The sequence below is a fragment of the Portunus trituberculatus genome, chromosome 39 (genome assembly GCF_017591435.1).
Source record: "Portunus trituberculatus isolate SZX2019 chromosome 39, ASM1759143v1, whole genome shotgun sequence".
Classification (NCBI taxonomy): Eukaryota; Metazoa; Arthropoda; class Malacostraca; order Decapoda; family Portunidae; genus Portunus; species Portunus trituberculatus.
Genome location: NC_059293.1, coordinates 5,293,967 through 5,317,955, shown reverse-complemented (window position 1 = coordinate 5,317,955; position 23,989 = coordinate 5,293,967). Strand labels below are relative to the sequence as shown.

The following is a 23,989-nucleotide window of genomic DNA, read 5'->3' as shown; positions in this document are numbered from 1 at the left end:
ACACACACACACATTATTGTCATTATTATTATGAATATTATTGTATGATTTTAGTGCTTTATGACATTACTATTATTATTATATTTACAATTGTTACGATTGTTTTATTATTATAATTTTATAGAAAATTAGTGTAGTAATCTCTCTCTCTCTCTCTCTCTCTCTCTCTCTCTCTCTCTCTCTCTCTCTCTCTCTCTCTCTCTAATTGCAGTTCTGGGCGCGCGCACACACACACACACACACACACACACACACACACACACACACACACACACACACACACTTGTGTGAGTGTGTCTAGTAACAAGTAATGATAAACATTTTGTGCTACTTAATATCATTAATTCCATTAAAAATAATAGTTTCAACAGCAAACAACGAAAATATAATAAAAAACACAAATGAAGCAGAGAGAGAGAGAGAGAGAGAGAGAGAGAGAATGTGAGTCTCCCACAGCTGACCCTTGTTCTCCCCAAGGAATAGGAGTGGTTGAACTCTCTCTCTCTCTCTCTCTCTCTCTCTCTCTCTCTCTCTCTCTCTCTCTCTCTGTGCCTGCTGGTCACCCAGCCAGTCTTCCCCATTACTGAGCGAGCTCAGAGCTCATAGACCGATCTTCGGATAGGACTGTGTGTGTGTGTGTGTGTGTGTGTGTGTGTGTGTTTGTGTTTGTGTTTGTGTTTATATATATATATATATATATATATATATATATATATATATATATATATATATATATATATATATATATATATATACAGTCAGCGCAAAAGAAATGGCCGCACCCGTTGATATCACGTCAAATCTACTCTTAACTAAGAACATAAGCTATATAAGGGAGAATATAACACAAATACTGCTATATTTTGTTATTATTAATATTTTGTCATATTACCCTTCACTTTCAAGACAGCCGTAACCCTACTTGGCATACTATTAGACAGCTTTGTTTGAATATTCCAAAGTTGCGTCATCCATCAGTCCAGGAATTTGTCCGTAGAGCTTGAACGCCTTGCACTGAAAGTTACCAGTTACTCTTTTTATTTCATACCACACATTTTCCCTGATATTTCAGTCTGGAATATTCCCTTGCCACCTTACGATGATCTACACAACATTAACTTAATTGCCAATGAACCCCCTTGCAGTTTTTAATGCAGCATATTACGGTAAAGAAATTGACCTATATGGCATCTCTAGGGATTACGCCAAGCGTTTACGCGCGAAAGATACCACTGCACTCAGTCACCACTCACCACCACGGCTCCAGGCTGTCTGGGTGGTCAGTGAGAGAAGGTACTTCTGGTTTTTCCCCTAATTTTTCCTGACATCGTTCACTGTACAGAAGATATCGTTCACTGTTTTCCTCTTCCGCTGATCGTCATCAGAACAGAATGGGTCCTAGCAAGCTGAGTATGGAAGAAAAGGGCATTGTGTTAGCCTTAGTTCGTGAAGGCTTAAGCAACAGAGAAATAACAAGAACAAAAAGATTTGAGAAAAATGTTTGCCGTGTGAAAAAAGCAGCCACTACACTGAGAACAGGTGCGACTCCGGCGAGGAAGAAGGGGACGGGGAGGAAACGTAAAACACAGCCAAGAACGGACAACCTGTCCAAACGAGAAGTACAGAAAGACCCTTTCATTACAGCCAGGGAGTTAAAGGAACAGCATGCTGATGTCCTGGGAGATGTAGCAGTTAGGACAATTCAAAACCGGCTACAGAAAGATCTCTAACTGCCGTGTCGCCGAGCTGCTCACAAACCTCTCGTGACGGAGAAGATGCGACAACAGCGACTTGCTTTCTGCAGGAGGTACGGACAGTGGACTTCAGAAGATTGGCGGTCTGTGCTGTTTAGCGATGAAAGTGCGTTCAAAACGATATCTAAAGGACAGATAAAAGTGAGACGTCCCATGGGTTTTGATCGCTATGACACTAAGTACACTGTAAAAACTGTGAAATTCCCAGCTGGTGTGATGGTGTGGGGTTGCTTCAGTGGTGAAAAGGATAGTGGTGGATTATATTTTTTAGATAAGAATGTGAACATGAATGGTGCCTTATATGTTGATGTTCTGAAAAATCACATGCTGCCATTTTATGAGAAACATGAGAACCCTCATTTCTTACAGGACGGTGCTCCATGCCATAGGGCAAAGTGTGGTAGAGAATGGTTGTCTGAGAAGATAATTCAGTTGATTGAGTGGCCAGGGCACAGTCCAGACTTAAATCCAATTGAAAATTTATGGAATGAAATAAAGCGAAAAGTTGGCAAGCTCCCTGTATCGAATCTGTTACGTGACAAAATTAGCGCCATATGGAATGACATTGACTGAAGTTACTTCAGAAAATTGTCTGATAGTATGCCAAGTAGGGTTACGGCTGTCTTGAAAGTGAAGGGTAATATGACAAAATATTAATAATAACAAAATATAGCAGTATTTGTGTTTTATTCTCCCCTATATACCTTATATTCTTAGTTAAGAGTAGATTTGACATGATATCAACGGGTGCAGCCATTTCTTTTGCGCTGACTGAAAACTCAGGAATACACCAAAATAACCTATTTTTGACATATTTAAGATCCTCAAACAAATAGAGTCTTTTACAAGCATTTATGTGTCTTGGTCTTAAAAAAGCTGAAAACTACTAAAATAACACGTTTTTGTTACTTTTACTTTAGTTTCTCTATATTGGCTTGTTTTCATCAATTTTATCGTTTTGAAGCAAAACGATGTAAAATGACTTGAATAAGTAAATTTTATATATATATATATATATATATATATATATATATATATATATATATATATATATATATATATATGGAGAATGAGGGTAAAGTAGAAGGAAGAGGAGGAGGGTGTAGTCGGAGGAGGATGAGGGGTGATGGTAGTGATGGAGGAGGAGGAGGAGAAGCAGGAGGAATAGTAGTGGTAGAGGTCGCAGGGAAGACCTGATTATAACTGAACGCTTAGTGACTTCTCTACCAAACATAATTACTCACTAGGGAGGCTGGATTGAATACTGAATATGAAAATTATTAATCATTTCATGCCTTTCACTATCTTTACTATCATTGTTATTATTATTATTATTATTATTATTATTATTATTATTATTATTATTATTATTATTATCATCATCATCACTTATTACTTTATGTATATTAGTTTCAAGAGCAAATAGCAAAAAATATGCAAAAAAGATGAACAGAGAATGAGAGAGAGAGAGAGAGAGAGAGAGAGAGAGAGAGAGAGAGAGAGAGATTTAAATAATCCAATGAGGTGATGAGCTGATGAGCTTCTTCCTTAGGTCAACTCACCTGGTCAACTCACCTGGTTGGCTACCCTTTAGCACTTTGTACTACATTGTTGGAGGTACTGGAGAAATGTAAGGGCAGCACAGTTCAAAAGGTACGCCAGTCTACTAGCATGGCAACAGAAACAATTACGAGGCATAAAAAGACTGAGTTGTGTACCTTTATGAAACATGGAGAAAAATTCAATGAGTATTAATGTTAGTGAAGTTAGCTATGAGCAATACAACAAAGAAACATTGAAAAGACTTTTACGAAAGTGTAAGTTGTAAGAGAAGTAAAGAAATAGGATAACTAGTCAGGAAATTTGTAAAGAAGTGGACCTAGAATATGATGCAAAGCTGATTTGTATGAGCTGATAGATTTTTGTGCCACAACTTCGTCTGGTAGGGAGTTCCATATACTGGCGCACCGTAGTGAGAATCTCCTCCTGGCCTCTATTGAACTGTGGGTGATCTGAATTTTGAATCTGTGTCCTCTTGTACCTTGAGAAGGTGCCATGGTAAATATTTCCTCAGGCGAGATACCACACTCTTTGTGGAAAATTTTCCAGTATTTGAAGAGGTCAGCACGCAGCAGCCGCCCCTGGACTGAGTATAGATCTAATATTCTGAGTTGCTCACCATATGGTACTTCAAACAGGTCCTCAATGTGGCGAGTCCAGGTTCTTTGTACTGATTCCAGCAGATGAAGGTCTCCCGAAAAGCCAGTGTTCCACACACAGGAGGCATATTCTAGAATTGGTCGTATGTGAGTTTTGTAGAGAGTGATCATGAAGTCTTGGGATCTGCAGAGGGTGCTTTTGAGAAAATTGCCGACATTCCAGAGGCTTTGTTGGCAGTAGACCGAATGTGGTGATGCAATCTGAGACTGGAGTCTACTAGGACACCAAGGTCCTTGTGTTGGTCTACCATGGTGATGGGGAGTCCTTAGAGTGAATACTCTGACAACGCACCAATGCATTGCCAAGGTACTGTACCACGTTGTAGCCTTAACACTACATACTTGTCTTTATTGAGGTCAAGACCCCAAGAGGAAGTAATATCACAAATCTTATTTATATCATGCTGACAGGACGAAGTTCCAAGGGCCAGTGATAGGGGGGTAGATGGGCTGTACTTCAAGTAAATCTTTAAGTCATCGGCTAAGATTTTACAGTTGTTCTGTATCGTGGATGGCAGGTGGTTAACATACAGTAGGAAAAGTAAGGGTTCCAGTACCGAGCCCTGAGGTACACCACTCTTTACATCCCAGTAGTTGCTTTTAACACCTGCAACAGATACACTCATGGATCTACCAAGTAGGAAAGAGCAAATCCAGCTGAACAGGTTGCCGGTGATACCAATGCTACAGAGTTTTTGGAGTAGCACTGAATGGTTAACCACGTCAAAGGCTTTAGAGAAGTCAAATAGAATAACGTCAACTTCATTTCCAGATTCATTATCCAGATGAGACAAAGTCGTAAATAAGCAATAGTTGATCATCAGCTGTTCTACCGCGACGAAAGCGAAACTGGTTGGGAGAGAGTAAAGCATTATGTTCAAGAAATGCATAAAAATGTTCGGCCACAATCCTCTCTAATGTCTTGGAGCAGACTGAGGTTAGGCTTATGGGTCTGTAGTTTAGAGGAACAGAGCAAGATCCCTTTTTGAAGATAGGTCGAACATCGGGGACTTTCCAAATGTCAGGGATGACGCCATCAGTTAGGCTAGTTGAGAAGATGATAAATATGGGATAAGCAAGAGACGGACAAGAATTAAGAAGCCTGGGATGTAGGTTGTCAGGTCCCATACTTGAGTTGGAGTCAAGAGATGCAAGGCCTTTAGACACAGCAGAGTAAGTAATATTTACATTGTCAATGGTGCCCTGGAACGTCTGGTGGGGAAAAGGATTTGAACAGCTGTCTTTGAAGACAGAGGAGAAACTGTTCACAAAAAATTCGGCCATAGCACCACAATTTTCTACTAGTGAACCATCAGGATGTGATAGGGGACACACGGAGGGAGCACCTACTTTTTTGTTACGAATGTACTGATGAAAGACTTTTGGATTTCTTTTTAAGCTTATCCATGAGAGTCCTTTCGTAAGCTATCTTGGAGTAGATAAAGTAGTTTCTGTATTGGCGATTGATATGTTGTAGTTTTCCACGGCCTGGGTGCATTGTTGGGAGTGGCGCCCAAAGAATCTTCTAGTAGACTTGAACAGCTGCCAGGCTCTTGTTCTGTTTTTCTTTAAGGGCGGGTATACCCACTTTTTAAAGAAATATGAGCAAAAAACCGAAATTGAGTTAGGCACACTAAAAAATCATCCTAGGTTCTGGCAATCATTTGGGAAGCGTTGAAGCCGATATTTCATCTCTAAGTCCATTTAAATGGGTTAAAGGGCAAGGTGGCGTGTTTGTTTACATTCGGGTATTTAAAGCACGTGACGAGCTATCCATTGCTTTTTTCCGCAATTTTCTAGCATTTTTTTTCAATTTTTTTATGAATATCTTTTTCATTGGTAGTATCGTTCATCTGGCAACATGATTATCTAAGGCGCAGTCTACGGAGGCAGAAGTGGTGTTCCCAAGGCCAAGGCGAGGGGAATAGTGTGTGTTGACGGCCGACAGATCTTACCCTGATTTCTCGCATATCATGTATTCTGGTGCTGTTTTTTTTTTTTTTTCTGTATCACCATAGACTATTTACAGTATGCCGAGGATAAAGAAATATAGGGCTCTACGCCGCCAACACGCGAAACATGCGAGAGAAGAGAGGCTTTCTAGCCTGCAGCCAACGCCATGCTTGCAGCAACATGTGGACCTGCCGCCACCACCCTCACCACCACGAGATCAGCAACAGACGAGTGCACAGAAACGCAAAGCTCTCGTGCTTGGTAGTGAAGAAAGACAATATAAAGGAGTACCTAGAGAGCGTATAATAGTTGAAAAGGAAGATATAGAAGAAACGGTGAAGAACATGGCTTGCGGTACTTGTTTTAGTGAGAAATGTGACGTGAAATTTATACGCCACCAAATAGATACTATACTGTGAAGTGCGAGAATGGTCATGTGATTATAGATACAAGTTTGACTAGAAAACCAGTCATGCCAGTGGAAGAGAAATACTATCCACTTACTTTGATGCTACTGTACTGTATGATGGTGTTAGGAGCTGGGTATGATGGTGTAAATAAGGTTGTGTCATACCTCAGCCTGAACAAATTCAACTTATTTACCTATCGACGTAATGCTAAGTATATAACAGAAAAAACCTTCATTCATACCAAGGACATTTTGAATAAAAGTAGAAGTGCAGTGTTTGAACGTTATTCGAGAAAAAAAGATGGTCTGTCTGATGATGGGATGGCAAATGTTGATATTAGTTTTGATGGGTCTTGGCACAAACGAGGTTACAAGTCGAACTTTGGCGTAGGTGCAGTGATAGATATGGATCTTGGACTTGTTCTAGACTACCATATGTGCTCCAAATTATGTAGTTTGTGTACAAAAAAGAAAACCTTACTGAAAAATAAGAAAAAGACAGAGACAGATTATGTGATGTGGTGGGACAGTGAACACTGGATGGACTGCGAAGAAAATTATGAAGGTGCATCTGGGGGCTTGGAAAGTAGTGCAGCTGTGGAAATGTGGAGTAGATCAAAATCTATGAAAATAATGTACAGAACTTTTGTTTCTTACGGCGATAGCTCTGCCTATAAATCAATTTGTGAGATGAACACGGAGAAAAGTATAAAGTTGAAAAGGCAGAATGTATCAATCACGTAGCAAAAAGACTTGGAACTGCCCTTAAAGACAAGAAGAAGACTGTTGGGAAAATGGGTGGTAAGAACAAACTGACAGACTTGGTGATTGACCATCTTCAATTTTACTACTAAGTCAGTTTGAAGAGAAAACTGCACACAAGCACCAAAGAAATGAGGGAAGAGATCCTCTCCTCATTTTATCATTGCACGTCAACTGATGCCAAACCACAGCACCAATTATGTACACAAGGAGAGAAGTCTTGGTGCTTTTATAATAAAGCACTCGCACGTGGTGAAACACCTGCATCCCACACACGCATGCTTGTGTCTTTTCACCTGGCAGATGAGGAGCTTGAGCATGTGAAGGCTGTGTATGACAGACTCACAAGAGACGACTTACTGAAAATATGTTTGGCAGGCCTCATACAAAACATGAACGAAGATCTTCACTCCAGAATATGGAAGATATGTCCCAAACACAAAAACGCTTCTCCAAGGATGATGAGCTTTGCCATTGCCACAGCCATCGCCAACTATAATGCAGGCTACGTTGGTAGTAACTTGAATCATCTCCTCGGTGTGGAGTTCCCTACATCCATGGAGATATATCTTCAGAAGAAGGACGAAACCATGGACTCGCCCATAAGGAGGAAGATGAGGAACAAACTGATCAGGAAAGGCTTGTTTCAGTTGTTATTGTGTAGTTAGTTTTTTATGTATTGTCTTCAATTTAGTCTCGTTTTGTTTGTTATTTATTTTTCTAAATAGTTTATTAAATAGATTTTACATGTGTTGTGCGAAAAAAAAAAAAAATTAGGCATGCGCAATTGCAAGGAAATTCAAGGTTGTTATCATACATCGTTAATTATTATTTTTTTTTACAATGCAAATATTGCATATTTAATTTTTTTTTTATTTTTTTTATTTGGGAAGGGTTAACCTCTTAGCATGATTTTTTTGAGGGGATAAGTTAATTGGATGTCATGTTATATTGCGATAAACTTGATTAAGGAAATTTCACGTTTTTAATTTTTCTTTTTTTTTTTTCTTTTTCATATATCGTCCTGAAACTTTCTACACACACGAGTGGGTACAATAAGATATAGCCATGAAGTTTTCATGCAAATCGAACGATCACTACTACTGCCACCACCACCACCACCACCTTGATGCCTATCACATTTGAAAACTCTACTGTACAATATAATTTTATTGATTTCAATAGTGAAACTTCAATGCTGAAAACGAAATATTAAATCTCTCTCTCTCTCTCTCTCTCTCTCTCTCTCTCTCTCTCTCTCTCTCTCTCTCTCTCTCTCTCTCTCTCTCTCTCTCTCTCTCTCTCTCTATATATATATATATATATATATATATATATATATATATATATATATATATATATATATATATATATATATATATATATGAAGGATGAGAATGGAGGAGGAGGAGGAGGAGGAAATGGAAGATCAGAGAAATTGCTATTCTACATTTGCTATGTGAATGGAGAAAATGAAATAAAAATAAAGATCACACACACACACACACACACACACACACACACACACACACACACACACACACACACACACACACACACACACACACACATTTTGAGGTCACTGGGAGGGACAGGGTATGGACCAGGAGGGGAGGGTCAAGTGGGTGGAGCTTTAAGGCTTAGTTTTTGAAGGAGTTTAACCAATCCAAGGGAACCTGAAACCTGCACCTGGTGTGGATCTGCCAGGTATTGCTACTGGAAAATATATGGGCTAAGATTGGCAAGGAGTTTACGGCCGGCAACTGTAAATTATAATGTCTTAAATTCAACTGCCTAAATGTTCAACTTTATAATTTTTACTTGCATTAAACCTGTCACTGTACTATGATGCACTCTTGCTTTATTTACTCTCAATGGAAGTTCTAGTCGGGTGTTAAACTTGTTATAATCGGTTCGCCTAACGAAGTTTCGCTTAATGAAGGTTTTTTTTTAGGCATGTAACCCCTTCGTTAAGCAGGGGTTGCCTGTATTTTGACACTTTTCATTTAAAATAAAGAAAAGTGTCTTTGTTCAGTAATTAAAAATCTAATAATTTCTCAGCAAGGTTTTTATCACTAATCCTTTTTATATGATTGTATTGTATTTATATTGAAGGTAGTACGAGAAATTTTTCTGAGATATCAAAGGGTACGGGCACTGAAAAAGGTTAAGAACCACTGGGCTAAGATTAGGAATAAGTGGGCGACCCCTATGGTATGCGGTGTGTTACCCAGGAGGGGAGTGGGGTGGTGAATGGCTGTCCAGAGTTTATCTCAGTGAATTACAGGCTTATAAAACCAATGGATGAGCGTTTATCGACAACTGGGATCTCTTTTGCGGCAAGGACACTTTGTATGCCAGGGATGGACTGCATTTATCACACCAAGGTGTTCGTGTTTTAGCTGGAACACTCGAGCGTGAGTTAAATGCACTCCAGTGTTTTTTTATCGTGAAACAGGAGAGAGTAAGGGCTTCTGAGAACCATAGGGGAGAGAAAATAGTTAAATCTAGAAAAGTAACCAGCTTAGTAAAGGCGAAGAATACTTTTAAGTGTTTATTACACAAACTGTAGGAAAATTTTAACTAAGATAGATTTGCTTAGAGAAGCAGCGTGTGTTGAAATTTTTTTTTTTATATAATTGTGTTAACAGAAATTTGGTTAAACATGTCAGGAAAAGTATTTGATCCGGAGGTTAAAATTGATGGTTATACACTTTTCACAAGGAGAGGGAAGACAGAAGAGGGGAGTTAAAGACACATTGCAGTGTTGCATAAATAGTACAATTAAGACAGATAGCAAAACATAGTCTCTATGGGTGGATATTAAGGATGGATCACAATCAATAGTAATGGGTTTAGTGTACAGGCCACCTAATGCTTCAAACCAAATAAACTCTTCACTATGAGAGGAAATAAATAGATCAGCCAGATATGGTAACATATGTGTGGGAGGGGATTTCAGTTATAGGAATGTGATTGGAGCTTGATGGTGGGCAACAGGGAAGCATAATTTCTTAGGGTCGTTTAGGATAACTTTTTGAAGCAAGTCATTTTAGAACCCACATGAGGAAATAATACTCTAGATTTGATTCTGACAAACAGGGAAGAGGCACTTACGCAGATGGAGGTTGGTGGCCAACTAAGTGACAGTGACCACAATGAAATATGGTATAAATTTAAATAGCACAAAGCTTTTAGAAAAAAAATGAGCACTAGGAAAGTACATGACTTCAGGAAGGCTGATTTCGAGGGTTTAAGGAGGTATTTACACTGGCAGGCAATTTAATCGTTATCCGCTCACTATCAGGCAGGTGTGTAAGAAGCTAGGTGTGGGCAGCACACTTCACCTGCAGGGTGGACATTCTGGTGATAGCCACTGTAGAGGTGAAGGCGTTCCACAGCACCGTGATGTGGGAAAAATCACGCTGGCGCACCTCACTGAGTGGCACCTCGGCACCTCAAGGAGGATGTTGGACACTACCTTTCTCATAGTGCGCTCACTCCTCCTCCAGGGGACCCGAAGCTCCGTAAGATGAGGTGTTTGCTGCAGCTGTGCTTTATGTAGCATTGTGAGAGCCGCCACTCGCCTGTAGTGTTCCGAACTGTCCAGTGTCCAGCTGGTGGATGGACGGGGGCTCTTGTTGTTGTGTGTAGACGCGGTCGTTGCTGCCTCTGTTCGATACGCTGCTGTTGCTGCTGTGTAGAGTGGAGCTCTTGTCAGTGACCAATGGCGCCCAGGATGAAGCACTCAGCTCGCCGTTGCACCTTTTCCAGCAGAGAAATGGGACCGGGCACTGCACATCTAAGTGAGGGGACTGTACTCCATGATGGGCCTCACCTGCGCCTTGTACAGCGTCATGAGGCCTTTGGCGTCAAGTAGATGTCGCACTCGACGCAGGAGTGTCACCCTCAGGGAGGCTTTGCGTACCACGCTCTCAAGGTGATGATCAAAGCTAAATTTTTTTTCTTTTTTTTTTTTTTACGTAGGGAAGAAAGCCAGCCAAGGGCAAAAAAAAAAAAGAAAGTTAGAAAAAGGCCCACTTGAGCGCTGGCTCTCCAAAGAGTTCAAAAAGTGCCAAAACCGTCAGCCAGAATTAGGGGAGCAAATGCCTCGATACCTCCCTCTTAAAAGAAGACAAGTTGTAGGAATTCGAAAATACAGATGCAGGGAGGGAGTTCCAGAGTTTACCAGTGAAAGGGATGAATGATTGAGCATACTGGTTAACTCTTGCATTAGAGAGTTGGACAGAATAGGGATGAGAGGAAGAAGAAAGCCTTGTGCAGCGTGGCCGCAGGAGGAGGGGAGGCATGCAGTTAGCAAGATTAGTAGAACAGTTACCATGAAAATAGCGATAAAATATAGAAAGGGATGCAACATTTCGGCGGTGAGAAAGAGACTGAAGACAGTTAGTCAGAGGAGGGAGTTGATGAGACGAAGAGCTTTCGATTCCACCCTATCAAGCAAAGCTGTGTGACTGGAACCCCCAAACATGCGAAGAGTACTCCATACAGGGACGGATAAGGCCCTTATACAGAGTAAGCAGTTGGAGGGCGAGAAAAACTGTCGGAGACGCCTCAGAACACCTAATTTCATAGAAGCTGTTTTAGCAAGAGATGAGATGTGAAGTTTCCAGTTAAGATTATGAGCAAAGGACAGACCGAGGATATTCATTGTGGAAGAGGGAGACAGTTGAGTGTCATTGAAGAAGAGGGGATAGTTGTCTGGAAGGTTGTGTCGAGTTGATAGATGGAGGAATTGAGTTTTGAGGCATTGAAAACTACTAGATTTTCTCTGCCCCAATCGGAAATCTTAGAAAGATCGGAAGTCAGGCGTTCCGTGGCGTCCCCACGTGATCTGTTGATTTCCTGAAGGGTTGGACGTCTCTGAAAGAACGTGGAAAGATGTAGGGTGGTATCATCAGCGTAGGAGTGGATAGGGCAAGAAGTTTGGTTAAGAAGGTCATTAATGAATAATAGAAAGAGAGTGGGTGACAGGACAGAACCCTGAGGAACACCACTATTAATAGGTTTAGGAGAAGAACAGTAGCCGTCTACCACAGCAGCAATAGAGCGGTCGGAAAGGAAACTTGAGATAAAGTTGCAGAGAGAAGGATAGAAGCCGTAGGAGGGCAGTTTTGAAATCAAAGCTTTATGCCAGACTCTATCAAAAGCTTTTGATATGTCTAACGCAACAGCAAAAGTTTCACCGAAATCTCTAAAGAGGATGACCAAGACTCAGTAAGGAAAGCCAGAAGATCACCAGTAGAGCGACCTTGACGGAAGCCATACTGGCGATCAGACAGAAGATTGTGAAGTGACAGATGTTTGAGAATCTTCCTATTCAGGATAGATTCAAAAACTTTAGACAAGCAAGAGATTAAAGCTATAGGACGGTAGTTTGAGGGGTTAGAACGGTCACCCTTTTTAGGAACAGGCTGAATGTAGGCGAACTTCCAGCAGGAAGGAAAGGTAGAAGTCGATAGACAAAGTTGGAAGAGTTTGGCCAGGCAAGGTGCAAGCACAGAAGCACAGTTTTTGAGAACAATAGGAGGGACCCCATCAGGTCCATAAGCCTTCCGAGGGTTTAGGCCAGCAAGGGCATGGAAAACATCATTACGAAGAATTTTGATTGTAGACATGAAATAGTCAGAGGGAGGAGGAGAGGAGGGACAAGCCCAGAATCGTCCAAGGTGGAGTTGTGAGCAAAGGTTTGAGAAAAGAGTTCAGCTTTAGAGACAGAAGAGATGGCAGTGGTGCCATCAGGATGAAATAAAGGAGGGAAAGATGAAGAAGTGAAGTTATTTGAGATGTTTTTGGCTAGATGCCAGAAGTCACGAGGAGAGTTTGAGTTTGAAAGATTTTGACATTTCCTATTTATGAAAGAGTGTTTGGCAAGTTGAAGAACAGACTTGGCATGATTCCGGGCAGAGATATAAAGTGCATGAGATTCAGGAGATGGAAGGCTCAAGTACCTTTTGTGGGCAACCTCTCTATCATGTATAGCACGAGAACAGGCTGAGTTAAACCAAGGTTTAGAAGGTTTAGGTTGAGAAAAGAATGAGGAATGTACGCCTCCATGCCAGATACTAACACCTCTGTTATGCGTTCAGCACAAAGAGATGGGTCTCTGACACGGAAGCAATAATCATTCCAGGAAAATCAGCATAATACCTCCTCAGGTCCCCCAACTGGCAGAGGCAAAACGCCAGAGGCACCTTCGCTTTGGGGATCCTGCGGAGGGATTGGAAAAATAGGACAAGATACAGAAATGAGATTGTGATCGGAGGAGCCCAATGGAGATGAAAGGGTGACAGCATAAGCAGAAGGGTTAGAGGTGAGGAAGAGATCAAGAATGTTGGGCGTGTCTCCAAGATGGTCAGGGATACGAGGAGGGTGTTGCACCAGTTGCTCTAGGTCATGGAGGATAGCAAAGTTGAAGGCTAGTTCACCAGGATGGTCAGTGAAGAGAGAGGAAAGCCAAAGCTGGTGGTGAACATTGAAATCACCAAGATTGGAAATCTCAGCGAAAAGGTAGAGGGACAGAATGTGCTCCACTTTAGAAGTTAAGTAGTCAAAGAAATACTATAGTCAGAAGAGTTATGGGAGAGATAAACAGCACAGATGAATTTAGTTTGAGAGTGGCTGTTAAGTCGTAGCCAGATGGTGGAAAATTCGGAAGACTTAAGAGCGTGGGCACGAGAGCAAGTTAAGTCGTTGCGTACATAGACGCAACATCCAGCTTTGGAATGAAAATGGGAATAGAGAAAGTAGGAGGGAACAGAGAAGGGGTTTAGTAGAGGAGAGGTGGTGTTCCACAGATTGAAAATTAGATCTAAGACCGCGAATGTTGCAGAAGTTAATGTAGAAAAAGTTGAGGGAGGTGTTAAGGCATTTGTGGTCTTCAACAGTAAAGGTGTCCGACCTGGGGACATTTTGGTCCCTCCCAGAGGGGACTCTGAGGCGTTGGTTATTTCAGGTCCCATTTTTCTTTTAAATTTTTATTTGGAGTGAAGGGTGTATGTGTGGTAAGTGCATGTAGTTTTGTGTGAAGAAGGAGAGCTGTCTTTAGAGGGTAGGCTGTGACTACCCCCTTGAGTTGTGAGACACAAAGGGAAACATTCAACGAGATCACAACTAGCTTTAATGGAAGGTTCACAGCACCTCCTGAACTAGTGCTATTAGATCTCACTGGGAGTAAGTTATTGTTTCGGTAGGTGTCTACTACCTCCTCCACCTGATTTGGTGTCTACCTCCAACCCCAGGATGTTGATGGAAACCTTGATGGCGAGGGTGTCTTCTCCAAACTTCATCTGGCCTTCCATATGTCTGGCATCCTCCCGTGAAAGTGAGATGACCAAGGCCTGGGTTTTCTCGACAGCAAATTTGATTTGCCACCATCTCCCTAGGCCATGGTGGTTGGTCACCGTTGGTGGCATCAATCACGTTCACTTCCTCCTCTCTGCTGTAGTTGTGTGAGAGGTGGCATCATTTGCATAGGCCGACGCTGAGGAGAGGCTCTGAAGGAGGTCATTAAAGTACACGTTCCAAAGGATGGGGCCCAAGATTGAGCCTTGAGGAACAGAGGGCTCCACCGGGTGCGTGGCCAATGTACACCCACTCACCACCACTCTCAGACTCCGGCCTTGCAGGTAGCTTGAGAATAGCTCCAGCAATTGTCCCGTGATGCTGAGGTGCTCAAACTTAGCCAGAAGTCCTCTGTTAGATTACACAAATTTTATGTTTTTCTATTACGATTTGATTGTGATTAGGTAATCACAGTCATGGATTATGAATTTTTATTGGCAATCATTATCATGCCCATGTCTGGCTACAACATGGGTCCGAATCAGCAGCGATGTGGGTCCAAATATAATCAAAATAACCCTCCTCCTCCTCCAGAACTCACTGTTTTGGTGTCATCAGCAAACTTCAACTTCAATATTATTCCAGAAACAACATTATTCATTTCCTTTATATGCACTAGGAAAGAACAGGTCTTAAGATTGATCTCTATGGCACCCTACTGGCTACGTTACATAAGGTAATGATCGGTAACCATTAGATTTTGTGATCGCGTCACCTAAATATAGTGATGTAAGTGTCAAATGCTTTACCAGACTCTCTATTGATCGGTATACTCGTACAATAAAAATATCAAACGAATTAACTGATTTGCACAACAGTTCCTGGGAATGCCGTAATCTTTGTTCTGCTTTCCATGCCGTCGTTGCCGCTCATTTCAAATAAAGATGAACTTTGAAAGAATGGCGGCAGCTACTCCTTTCATCACTAAGAATTCATTATTATTTATTTTGAGGAGATAGTTGAAAACTTTGAAGTTATTTTATCATCTCTCTCTCTCTCTCTCTCTCTCTCTCTCTCTCTCTCTCTCTCTCTCTCTCTCTCTCTCTCTCTATCTATCTATCTATCTATGTATCTCTCTCTCTCCCACCCCGTTGACGGCCAAATTCCAGTATCTGTGCATGCAACATAAATGTCACAAACAGGTGTCATTGAAATCCATATAAACGTTTTGTATGCTTTCTATTACGAAAGTTTCCGTAATGCCTTAACTGTGCTATTTAGTTATGCTTCACTACCTCTATCAATGAAGTAATCGTTTAGATTAATCTGAATAAGTTTCTTCCCGTCTTTATAGAGGTCCCTCCTTTTTTTAAGCATTACACTCTGCTCCTGGAATTTTGTTGCCTCTTTTGTAGACGCTCCATTTTCCTTTAAATATCGACAGCTTGGCGAGGGAATGAGGACGAGAAGAAACACGCGGCGCTGCAGTGATGTTTTGACAAGGAAGTATCCAGAAATGCATTATAGTACATCCAAGCGGCCACACATATAAAACAATCCTTAAAAAAGGTGAGTGGTCCACGTAACCTCTCTGAAGCATTCTTTGTGTAACTGACTCGTACAAAAGTAAAGATAAAGCCTAAAAATGGGATATTGTTCGATAAATTTCCATGGATGGGTTAAAGTTGTGATGGCGTCCATCCATCTCACTCAGCACAAGTTCGTTTTGTGTAAAACAAAAGAAAAAAAACGCAGGCACAAACGTAGCAGGAATGGGATGGAGTAGCACACTACCGTGAATGTAAACTTGTCAGTAAACCCACAGATATAGACTTGATGTATCTATTCTGGACGTTTCGAAGGCCACTGCCTTCATCTTCAGTGTTAAAGTTGAAGATGTATATAAAATTCCTTGTAAAGATTGCAACTTAGTTTATATAGGAGAAACGGGCAGATCCTTGGACGTGAGGTTAAAAAACAAGAGAAGTGTCAGGAATTGTCACACTAATAATGCCAATTTCATCCATGTTTTTGATAATGACCACTCAGGTGATTGGGATTCTAGTCAAATGTTATTTAAATGTAACAATTAAAAAAACGCAAGATTTTAGAATCAGTTTGTATACAGAACCATAAGAATTATAATCTAAATGAAGGCATGTTTAAGCTCGATCCATTAATGAGAGCACTGGTGACTAAATCCCTACCAGATCTAGGGATTAGTGGTAAAGACAGGTCAGGTTCTGGTAGGGTTTGAGTAGGGTGGAGCTCACAGGTGGGATTGGCCAATCACAATGTGCAACGTTACTCTCACCCTCTTTCCCTCCTCTTTCTCTTGGTTCAGTTCGCTTGTATTTTTCATTCTGCTTTGTACTGCTGAAGATGGCCTTCGAAACGTCCAGAATTAATACTTCAAGTCTATAACTGTGGGTTTACTGACACACGTAGCAGTTTCGGACCTCTTTATAAAATAAGTGTATAAATAGAAAATATTTCTCTTTTTTTTTTTTTTTGTAGGTGAGAGTTGTGTAACCACATTTTCACTCAACACAAGTTTGTTTTGAATCAGGAAACACACACACACACACACACACACACACACACACACACACACACACACACACACACACACACCAGGCTCTTCCTTAAAGAAAATGTAGTAGTACAAATAAAAACGATGATATTTTGTCAGTTGTGGGTGAGTACGGTGTCAGAGCGTTCCTTATACCACAGATCAGCCACGCAAACGACTACGAGGATGAAAGGGCCTTATGTTGTCGATTGAGCGTCTCCAGTTTAAGGTCGATCTGGTCAGTGGCAGTGGCGAGGGCATGGTGCTGACGGAAGAAACTCTTTACCCGCATCTCCAACTGCTCGCTCTGTTCCTCCAGCTCACTCACCTCCGCCTGTAGCTGGTCTAGGCGGCCCTGCAACGTGGGGAGACAGGAATAAAATGCTGCAATGTAGAGGGAAAAAGCGAAACTGTGAGACGAGGAAAGGAGAGGAGAGAGTTATGGAGGAGTTTGCGAATTTAGTGTTTCCTCCTAAATTCATAGTTTGTTTTATTCTAATATTTTATTCTTGTTATTTTATTCATGTCAGTGGTTACAGAAGAAGTAGTAGTAATAGGTACTAATGCTAGTATGTTCTTGATGTTGTTCTTGCTGCTATAGTTATATAATAATAATCCCCCATTATAATTCTCTCTCTCTCTCTCTCTCTCTCTCTCTCTCTCTCTCTCTCTCTCTCTCTCTCTCTCCTCCTCCTCCTCCTCCTCCTCCTCCTCCTCCTCCTCCTCCTTGGTACAGGTTTATTCGGAGCTTGGCTGATCCGAACCAGGCTGATTCGCCACATTTAATTGCTCATTCGGACCTATATTCAAGCTGATTTGGACCTTCATTTGTTGGCTGATTCGGACCTTATTAAAATGGAAAAAGAGATTGCTAAAATGATGACAACATATCATCTAAAACTTAGAACTATAACATGAAAAGTAATAGCAAAAAAAAAAAAAGTACTTGAAATTAAGTTGCTAAGAATCATTTAAAACTTTGTAGAGAGCTACAATGAAAATAAATATTTTCTAAAATAATTTTAAGTATTTCATGTAAAATGTATAACTAGAAAAGTAAAAAATTGCAAAAAAATGAATAAATTGTCAAGAAGCATTTAATTTACGCCGGGCTTATAGAGCTGAACACTTTTTTTAACCGACTACTAAGCGTTTCAGAGAGTTTGAGGGCACGTTTTTCTAGAATAACTTTGTAAGGAACACGCATATCATTATGAAATTTTGCCACAGTGTATTTGTCACCCTCCCCGAATATCCCAATGTGTCAAGAATCGTCAACAGTATATAATAATGGCACTTCTCCCTATAAAAACAGGAGAAAGTCAGTTATCCCTCACGAAGAAACGGACAAGTGGTGAGAAATGGTGACGTAGTACTATCTGTGACGTAGTAACAAGCTCCACCCACATAGTCCCTCCCCATGCTCCTACCCTCCCTCTCTTCCATCCCCTTCCCCATTTTTCGCTCCCTTCCTCCCCTCCCCTCCCTTCCCCTCCCCGTCTATGTATTCCCCTACCTCCTCTCCTCAGTTGACCTCTGACCTCAGAGGAGTAAAGACCTACTTATCCAAGCTCTCACCTCACCTCGACCTGGGTCCCGTGGACAGGCGGATGGCATGCCGTCCTGCACCACACCTCAATACAATAGTTGTGGCACAGCTATGGATAATAACCACACAAGTGAAGACTCCTGTGATGACAGCCGGATGGAAGCCCAGGAGTCAGTAAACAGCCGGAGACGGAAAAAAGAGGAAATAGATGAGAGCAGCAGCGACGAAGACGAGGTGAGAAACAAGAAGAAACCTTGTCACATCCGTGAGCAAGATTCCGTGGGTGCTGACGGAGTTGAGGCATCAGCCAAGTCCGGGATGGAAGCTGAATGTGACACTCAGCAACGAATACTGAGGCTGTATTTCCCAGCAGACTGTACCATGTCTTTCCAGGAGAAGCTGTTGTGGGCCATGAAGCTTGGCAGGGCTCACAAACAATTCGAAGTTATGTTCAAGACGGGAAAAGCACGAGCTTATCTCACCGTCGGCAATATGGAGGCGGTGAATTTTCTGACAACACAAGGATTTGACGGTGTTTCCATGGAGTTACCAACTGCAGAGGAGAAAATAACCAAGATCATTATATTTGGTTACCCCATCGGTGCGGATCCTGAGTTCATCCTCGATGACCCCCGATTCATATCTGCGAAAAGGCACGTGATTCGTGGGAATGAGAAGAATCAAATACTGGCCCTTATTAAAGGAGAGTTCGACGAGGGTGACGTGAGAATTGACGGACTGGGGTACAAGCGCATGGCCAGATACGTGGAGCCGCCAAACTTATGTCTCAACTGCAGCAGGTGGGGCCATAACTCATGGAGTTGTATGACTACCTCCAGGTGCAGGTATTGTGGCAGGGGACACCATTCATCCAAGTGTGGTGAACTCATCCAACAAAAGGTACATGTAGTACCTCGATGTTGTAATTGTGGCGGCGACCATAACGCTAGGTCGGTGCTGTGCCCCAAGCGGCCCAGGATGGGTGTGTGGCGCAGCAGGAGTGATGAGACGGCGCCTCCTCGCCCTGCACCACAACAAACGATCTATGTGCCTGCCCCGCCACCAGTCATGAACAAGTGGGAGAGAGGCAGGCCCATTACGACGGAGGAAGCAGCGTCCAGCACAGCACGGGTCGCCTCACCTTCACAGTTCCCCCGCCTTGGCGGGACCACCCCGAGCCAGCTTACAACACAGGAGGAGACAGCAACACACGACAACAACCACGGTAACACAGAAGATAACATTCAACTGATGCAGTGTATTCGTACCCTAACAAAAGAACTGGAAAACTTAAAACAAGAAGTGCGACAGTTGCGTAACAATTCTAATGATGGAGCGACAGTGATTAGTGACAGTGCACGTAAGGATGAAGAGGAAAATACGGTTACCAGTGGAGAGGGTGACGGTGCCAAAAGTGTGAGACCAAAACAGCGAAAGTTGAAGATTAAAGGCGTAGAAAAAACCTTGAAGGTGCATGATTTTATGGTACATGGCTTTGGTAAGGTTGAGGGTGTGTTAAATACGTGCGGAAATGACGAAAAGAAGGACAAAGTGTTCAAAGGTTGGATCGAGTTGTATAAACACATGACCCAATTCACGAAGGAGTTAGATGGAGTATCATTGTACCAGGCAGATAATGCCCCATAATGGATGTAAATAAGCTGAAAATTACATCATTGAATGTGAACGGTGTTAAGACTAGAAAAAATGATATACATTATTATGTGAACAAAAACTCCACAGACATATTACTCTTACAGGAGACTGGAGACAGGGAAGGTGACCTTTTGAACCTCAGAGGATATAGAAAATTCCACTTGTTATCTACCAATAGTGTAAGAGGTCTGTCCGGAACTCGGAAAAAATGGCACTGGAAAGAATGGCACAGGAAAAAATGGAACCGGAAAAAATGTCACAGGAAAAAACGGCACAGGAAAAAATGGCACATTGTTTAGCCTAGGAAAAAATGGCACACAAGCATATACACACTATATTGGTCATGACTAAAATCAAACGATATCTGAAACTGGATAATTATTATTATGTTATAAGTGTTCGAAGCCTATATTGTTATGTTATAAGTGTTCGAAGCCTATATTCGAAATCGATCAGAAATCAAACGATATCTGAAAGTGGATAATTATTCTTATGTTATAAGTGTTCGAAGCCTATATTCGAAATCAATCAGAAATCAAACGATATCTGAAAGTGGATAATTATTCTTATGTTATAATAAGTGTTCGAAGCCTATATTCGAAATCGATCAGAAGTTTTCTTGGCTTACATTGTGAATAATTTGATTAGTGGACTCTGTAGACTCTTTGGGACATTGCTGCGAATAGTGCTACGACTTAATTTCGACTTTTTTTTACGATGGAAATTATCGAAAACAATAAGGGAGGTCTTAAACTGTGTTACAGTGGATACATGTATACCAAGCAGTGGTCGAGAGGTGAAACGGTGCGGTGGAGGTGCGTCAAGCGAACACTTTCATGTAAAGGGGCATTAAGAACATCTCTTCAAAATGAAAACCCAACACTTTTAACAGAACACAATCATGATGGTGACGAAAGTGCTATTGAAGCAGCCAAGTGTAAGTCTAGAATGAAAACATTAGCAAAAACTACCAGAGATAAACCTGGTCAAATATACGCCCAAACTGCCTTAACCATGAAAACCCAAGCGCAGGCTCATTTCGTATCCCAAGAACATTGTAAACGACTGATTCGGCATCACCAAGGCGCCAATCAGCCTCGCGACCCTGCTTCATTACAGGAACTTGTTATCTCGGGAGAATGGGCATCAACAGGTGGACCAGAACCACAACCGTTCCTGATTTATGACAATGGTCAAGACAGTAACAATCGCATTATTGTTTTTGCAAGTGAACAGATCCTACGACATTTAGCAAAAACAGACATCTGGATCTTCTTCTTCTTCTGCAGCTGCTCCCATGTTCATATGGGGTCGCTGTTCCTCACTAGTCTTCTCCACAAGGCTCTGTCCCCAAACTCCTCTCCACTCAATCCTCTCTCCCTCAGGTCCTCTCCAATACGATCCTTCCATCTTTTCTTTGGCCTGCCACGTCGTCTTCTTCCCTCCACTTCCATATCCAATATCCTTCTGCCGACATATCCTTCTTCTCGCCTTTTGATATGACCGAACCATCGCATTCTCCTTTCTTGTACTTTCTTTGTCACCTCCGTTACTTTGGCTGTTCCTCTTATAAAATTGTTTCTCACTTTATCCCTCCTTGTCACCCCAAGCATCCACCTTAACATTCTCATCTCAGCAACCTCCAACTTATTCTCCTGTGCTTTCTTTATTGGCCACGTCTCCGCACCATATAACATGGCAGGTCTAACCACCGATTTGAACACTTTTCCCTTTACTCTTGCACTAATTTTTCGGTCACAGAGCACTCCAGTTGTTCTTTTCCAATTCTTCCAGCCCGATTGGATACGGTGAATGATCTCTCCATCCAGGTTGCCGTCCGCTGATATATGAGAGCCCAAGTATCTGAACTCCTTCACACCCTTTAACTTCATATCTTGCATCCATACTTCACTCTCCTGTCGACCATTAAAATTCAGATACTCCGTCTTCTCCCTGCTAATTCTCAAACCTCTCTCCTCCAATGCTCGTCGCCATCTCTCCAACTTTCTCTCCACACCATCTCTACTTTCATCCACCAAGACGATGTCATCCGCGAACAACATAGTCCACGGTGCCTCCTCCTTTATATTTTGAATACTGTCATCCATGAGTAGGTTGAACAGATATGGGCTCAGAGAAGATCCCTGGTGCAGGCCCACTCTCACACAGAACTCCTCTGTTGCTCCCACACTGCTCCTTACCCTCGTCCTTGAGCCTTCGTACATGTCCTGGATCACTCTCACATACTTCTCTGATGCTCCTTTTCTTCTCATACTAGCCCAAACTTCCTGGCGTGGTACTCTATCATAAGCTTTTTCCAAATCAATGAAAATAAGGTGTAACTCTCTTTGTTTCTCCCCATACTTCTCCAGCAGTTGTCTTAGCGCAAAGATTGCATCGGTAGTACTTCTCCCCGGCATAAAACCAAATTGTTCTTCTCCCACCTGTGTTTCTCCCTTACTCTTCTCTCAATTATCCTTTCGTACAGCTTCATTGTATGCGACATTAATTTAATTCCTCTGTAATTTTTACAGTCCTGTATGTCTCCTTTCTCTTTGTATATTGGGACAATATCGCTGCATCTCCATGCATTTGGGATTTTCTCCTTCTCATAGATCTTATTTACCAACCAACACAGCCACTCAAGCCCTTCCTCTTCTAAACTCTTCCACACCTCTACAGGTATGTTATCCGGCCCTGTTGCCTTCCCATCGTTCATCCTCCTCAAGGCTTGTTTGACTTCCTCCCTTGAAATTGCTGTTGTTCTCCTGTCATTTGGTTCCCCATCCTCCATCACTCCTCTTGGGTTTTCCTCATTCAAAAGTGTCTTGAAATATTCTTTCCATCGCTCTTTTATTTCATTGTCATCAATTAGAACTCTACCTTCCTTATTTTTAACCTGCTTGATATGCGTAAAATCCTTTGTTGACTTCTCTCTCATCTGGATGATGGATGGAAATTTTGCCATGGCCCCTCCTAAGTTTACACAATTGTATGTAATTCGTGTTCCTCTCGGAAACACTGCTGTCTCCGTTGTTTATGCATTCCTTCAACACAAGACTCAAAACACCTATGAGCAACTTTTTACGGCAGTTCTTGAGAAATGTGCAGAGTACCACCTGTATCCAGACCCTATAACCGTTATGCTTGACTGAACAAGCAACTCTACAGGCCATCACGGCAATACTTGGATCGGAAGTTACTATTCGCTGTTGCTTCTACCATCTGACACAGTCATCATGGAGAAAAATACAAGAGTTAGGGCTGGCAACTGTCTACAAGGAAAATGAGGATATAAAGTTGTTCTGTGCTATGGTCGACAGTTTAGCTTTTCTTCCCCTAGAGGATGTGTCTGCCGGCATGAATTACCTCAAACACAATACACCAGAGGGCATGGAGCCTTTCGTCACTTACTTCGATCAGACCTACGTAACGGAAACTTATCGACGAGTCCAAAGACAGCAAGATGACAATGAGATCCCAAGAGTTCAGCTCCGCCTCATTCCTCCCCGGTTTCCTCCAGAAATCTGGAATGTGCATGAAGCAACTATTCGAGATGAGTCTCGCACGAACAACTTATGTGAGGGATGGAATAATCGATATAGCAGGTTGGTTAAATTTATGGAAATGTTTGTAACTCGGTACTTTATATTATATTCTTCACATTTTATAATTATTTTAAAAAGATAGGCTTCACGTTGTTGTTGTTTTTGTTTTTTGTTAGAGCTTTAAGTCCAGCAGAATAACTGTGCCTAGCTTAGAATGGTCATTGGTTAGTTAGTTACCACGCAAATCAAACTATTTACGATA

At 41.7% G+C, this 23,989-nt stretch overlaps 2 protein-coding genes across 2 annotated transcripts in view; one reads left to right on the top strand and one right to left on the bottom strand.

Moving 5' to 3' along the window:
• Positions 1-23,989, top strand: part of LOC123515634 (telomerase reverse transcriptase-like) — a 254,291-nt gene that overhangs the window by 161,102 nt on the left and 69,200 nt on the right. The window lies entirely within an intron of this gene.
• LOC123515636 (von Willebrand factor A domain-containing protein DDB_G0292188-like) overlaps positions 15,543-23,989 on the bottom strand; it is a 53,052-nt gene continuing 44,605 nt past the window's right edge. The window contains exon 3 of the mRNA XM_045274448.1: positions 15,543-17,329. Coding sequence (XP_045130383.1) covers positions 17,153-17,329 — 177 coding nt within the window. The 3' untranslated portion in view covers positions 15,543-17,152. The remainder of the gene's footprint in view (positions 17,330-23,989) is intronic.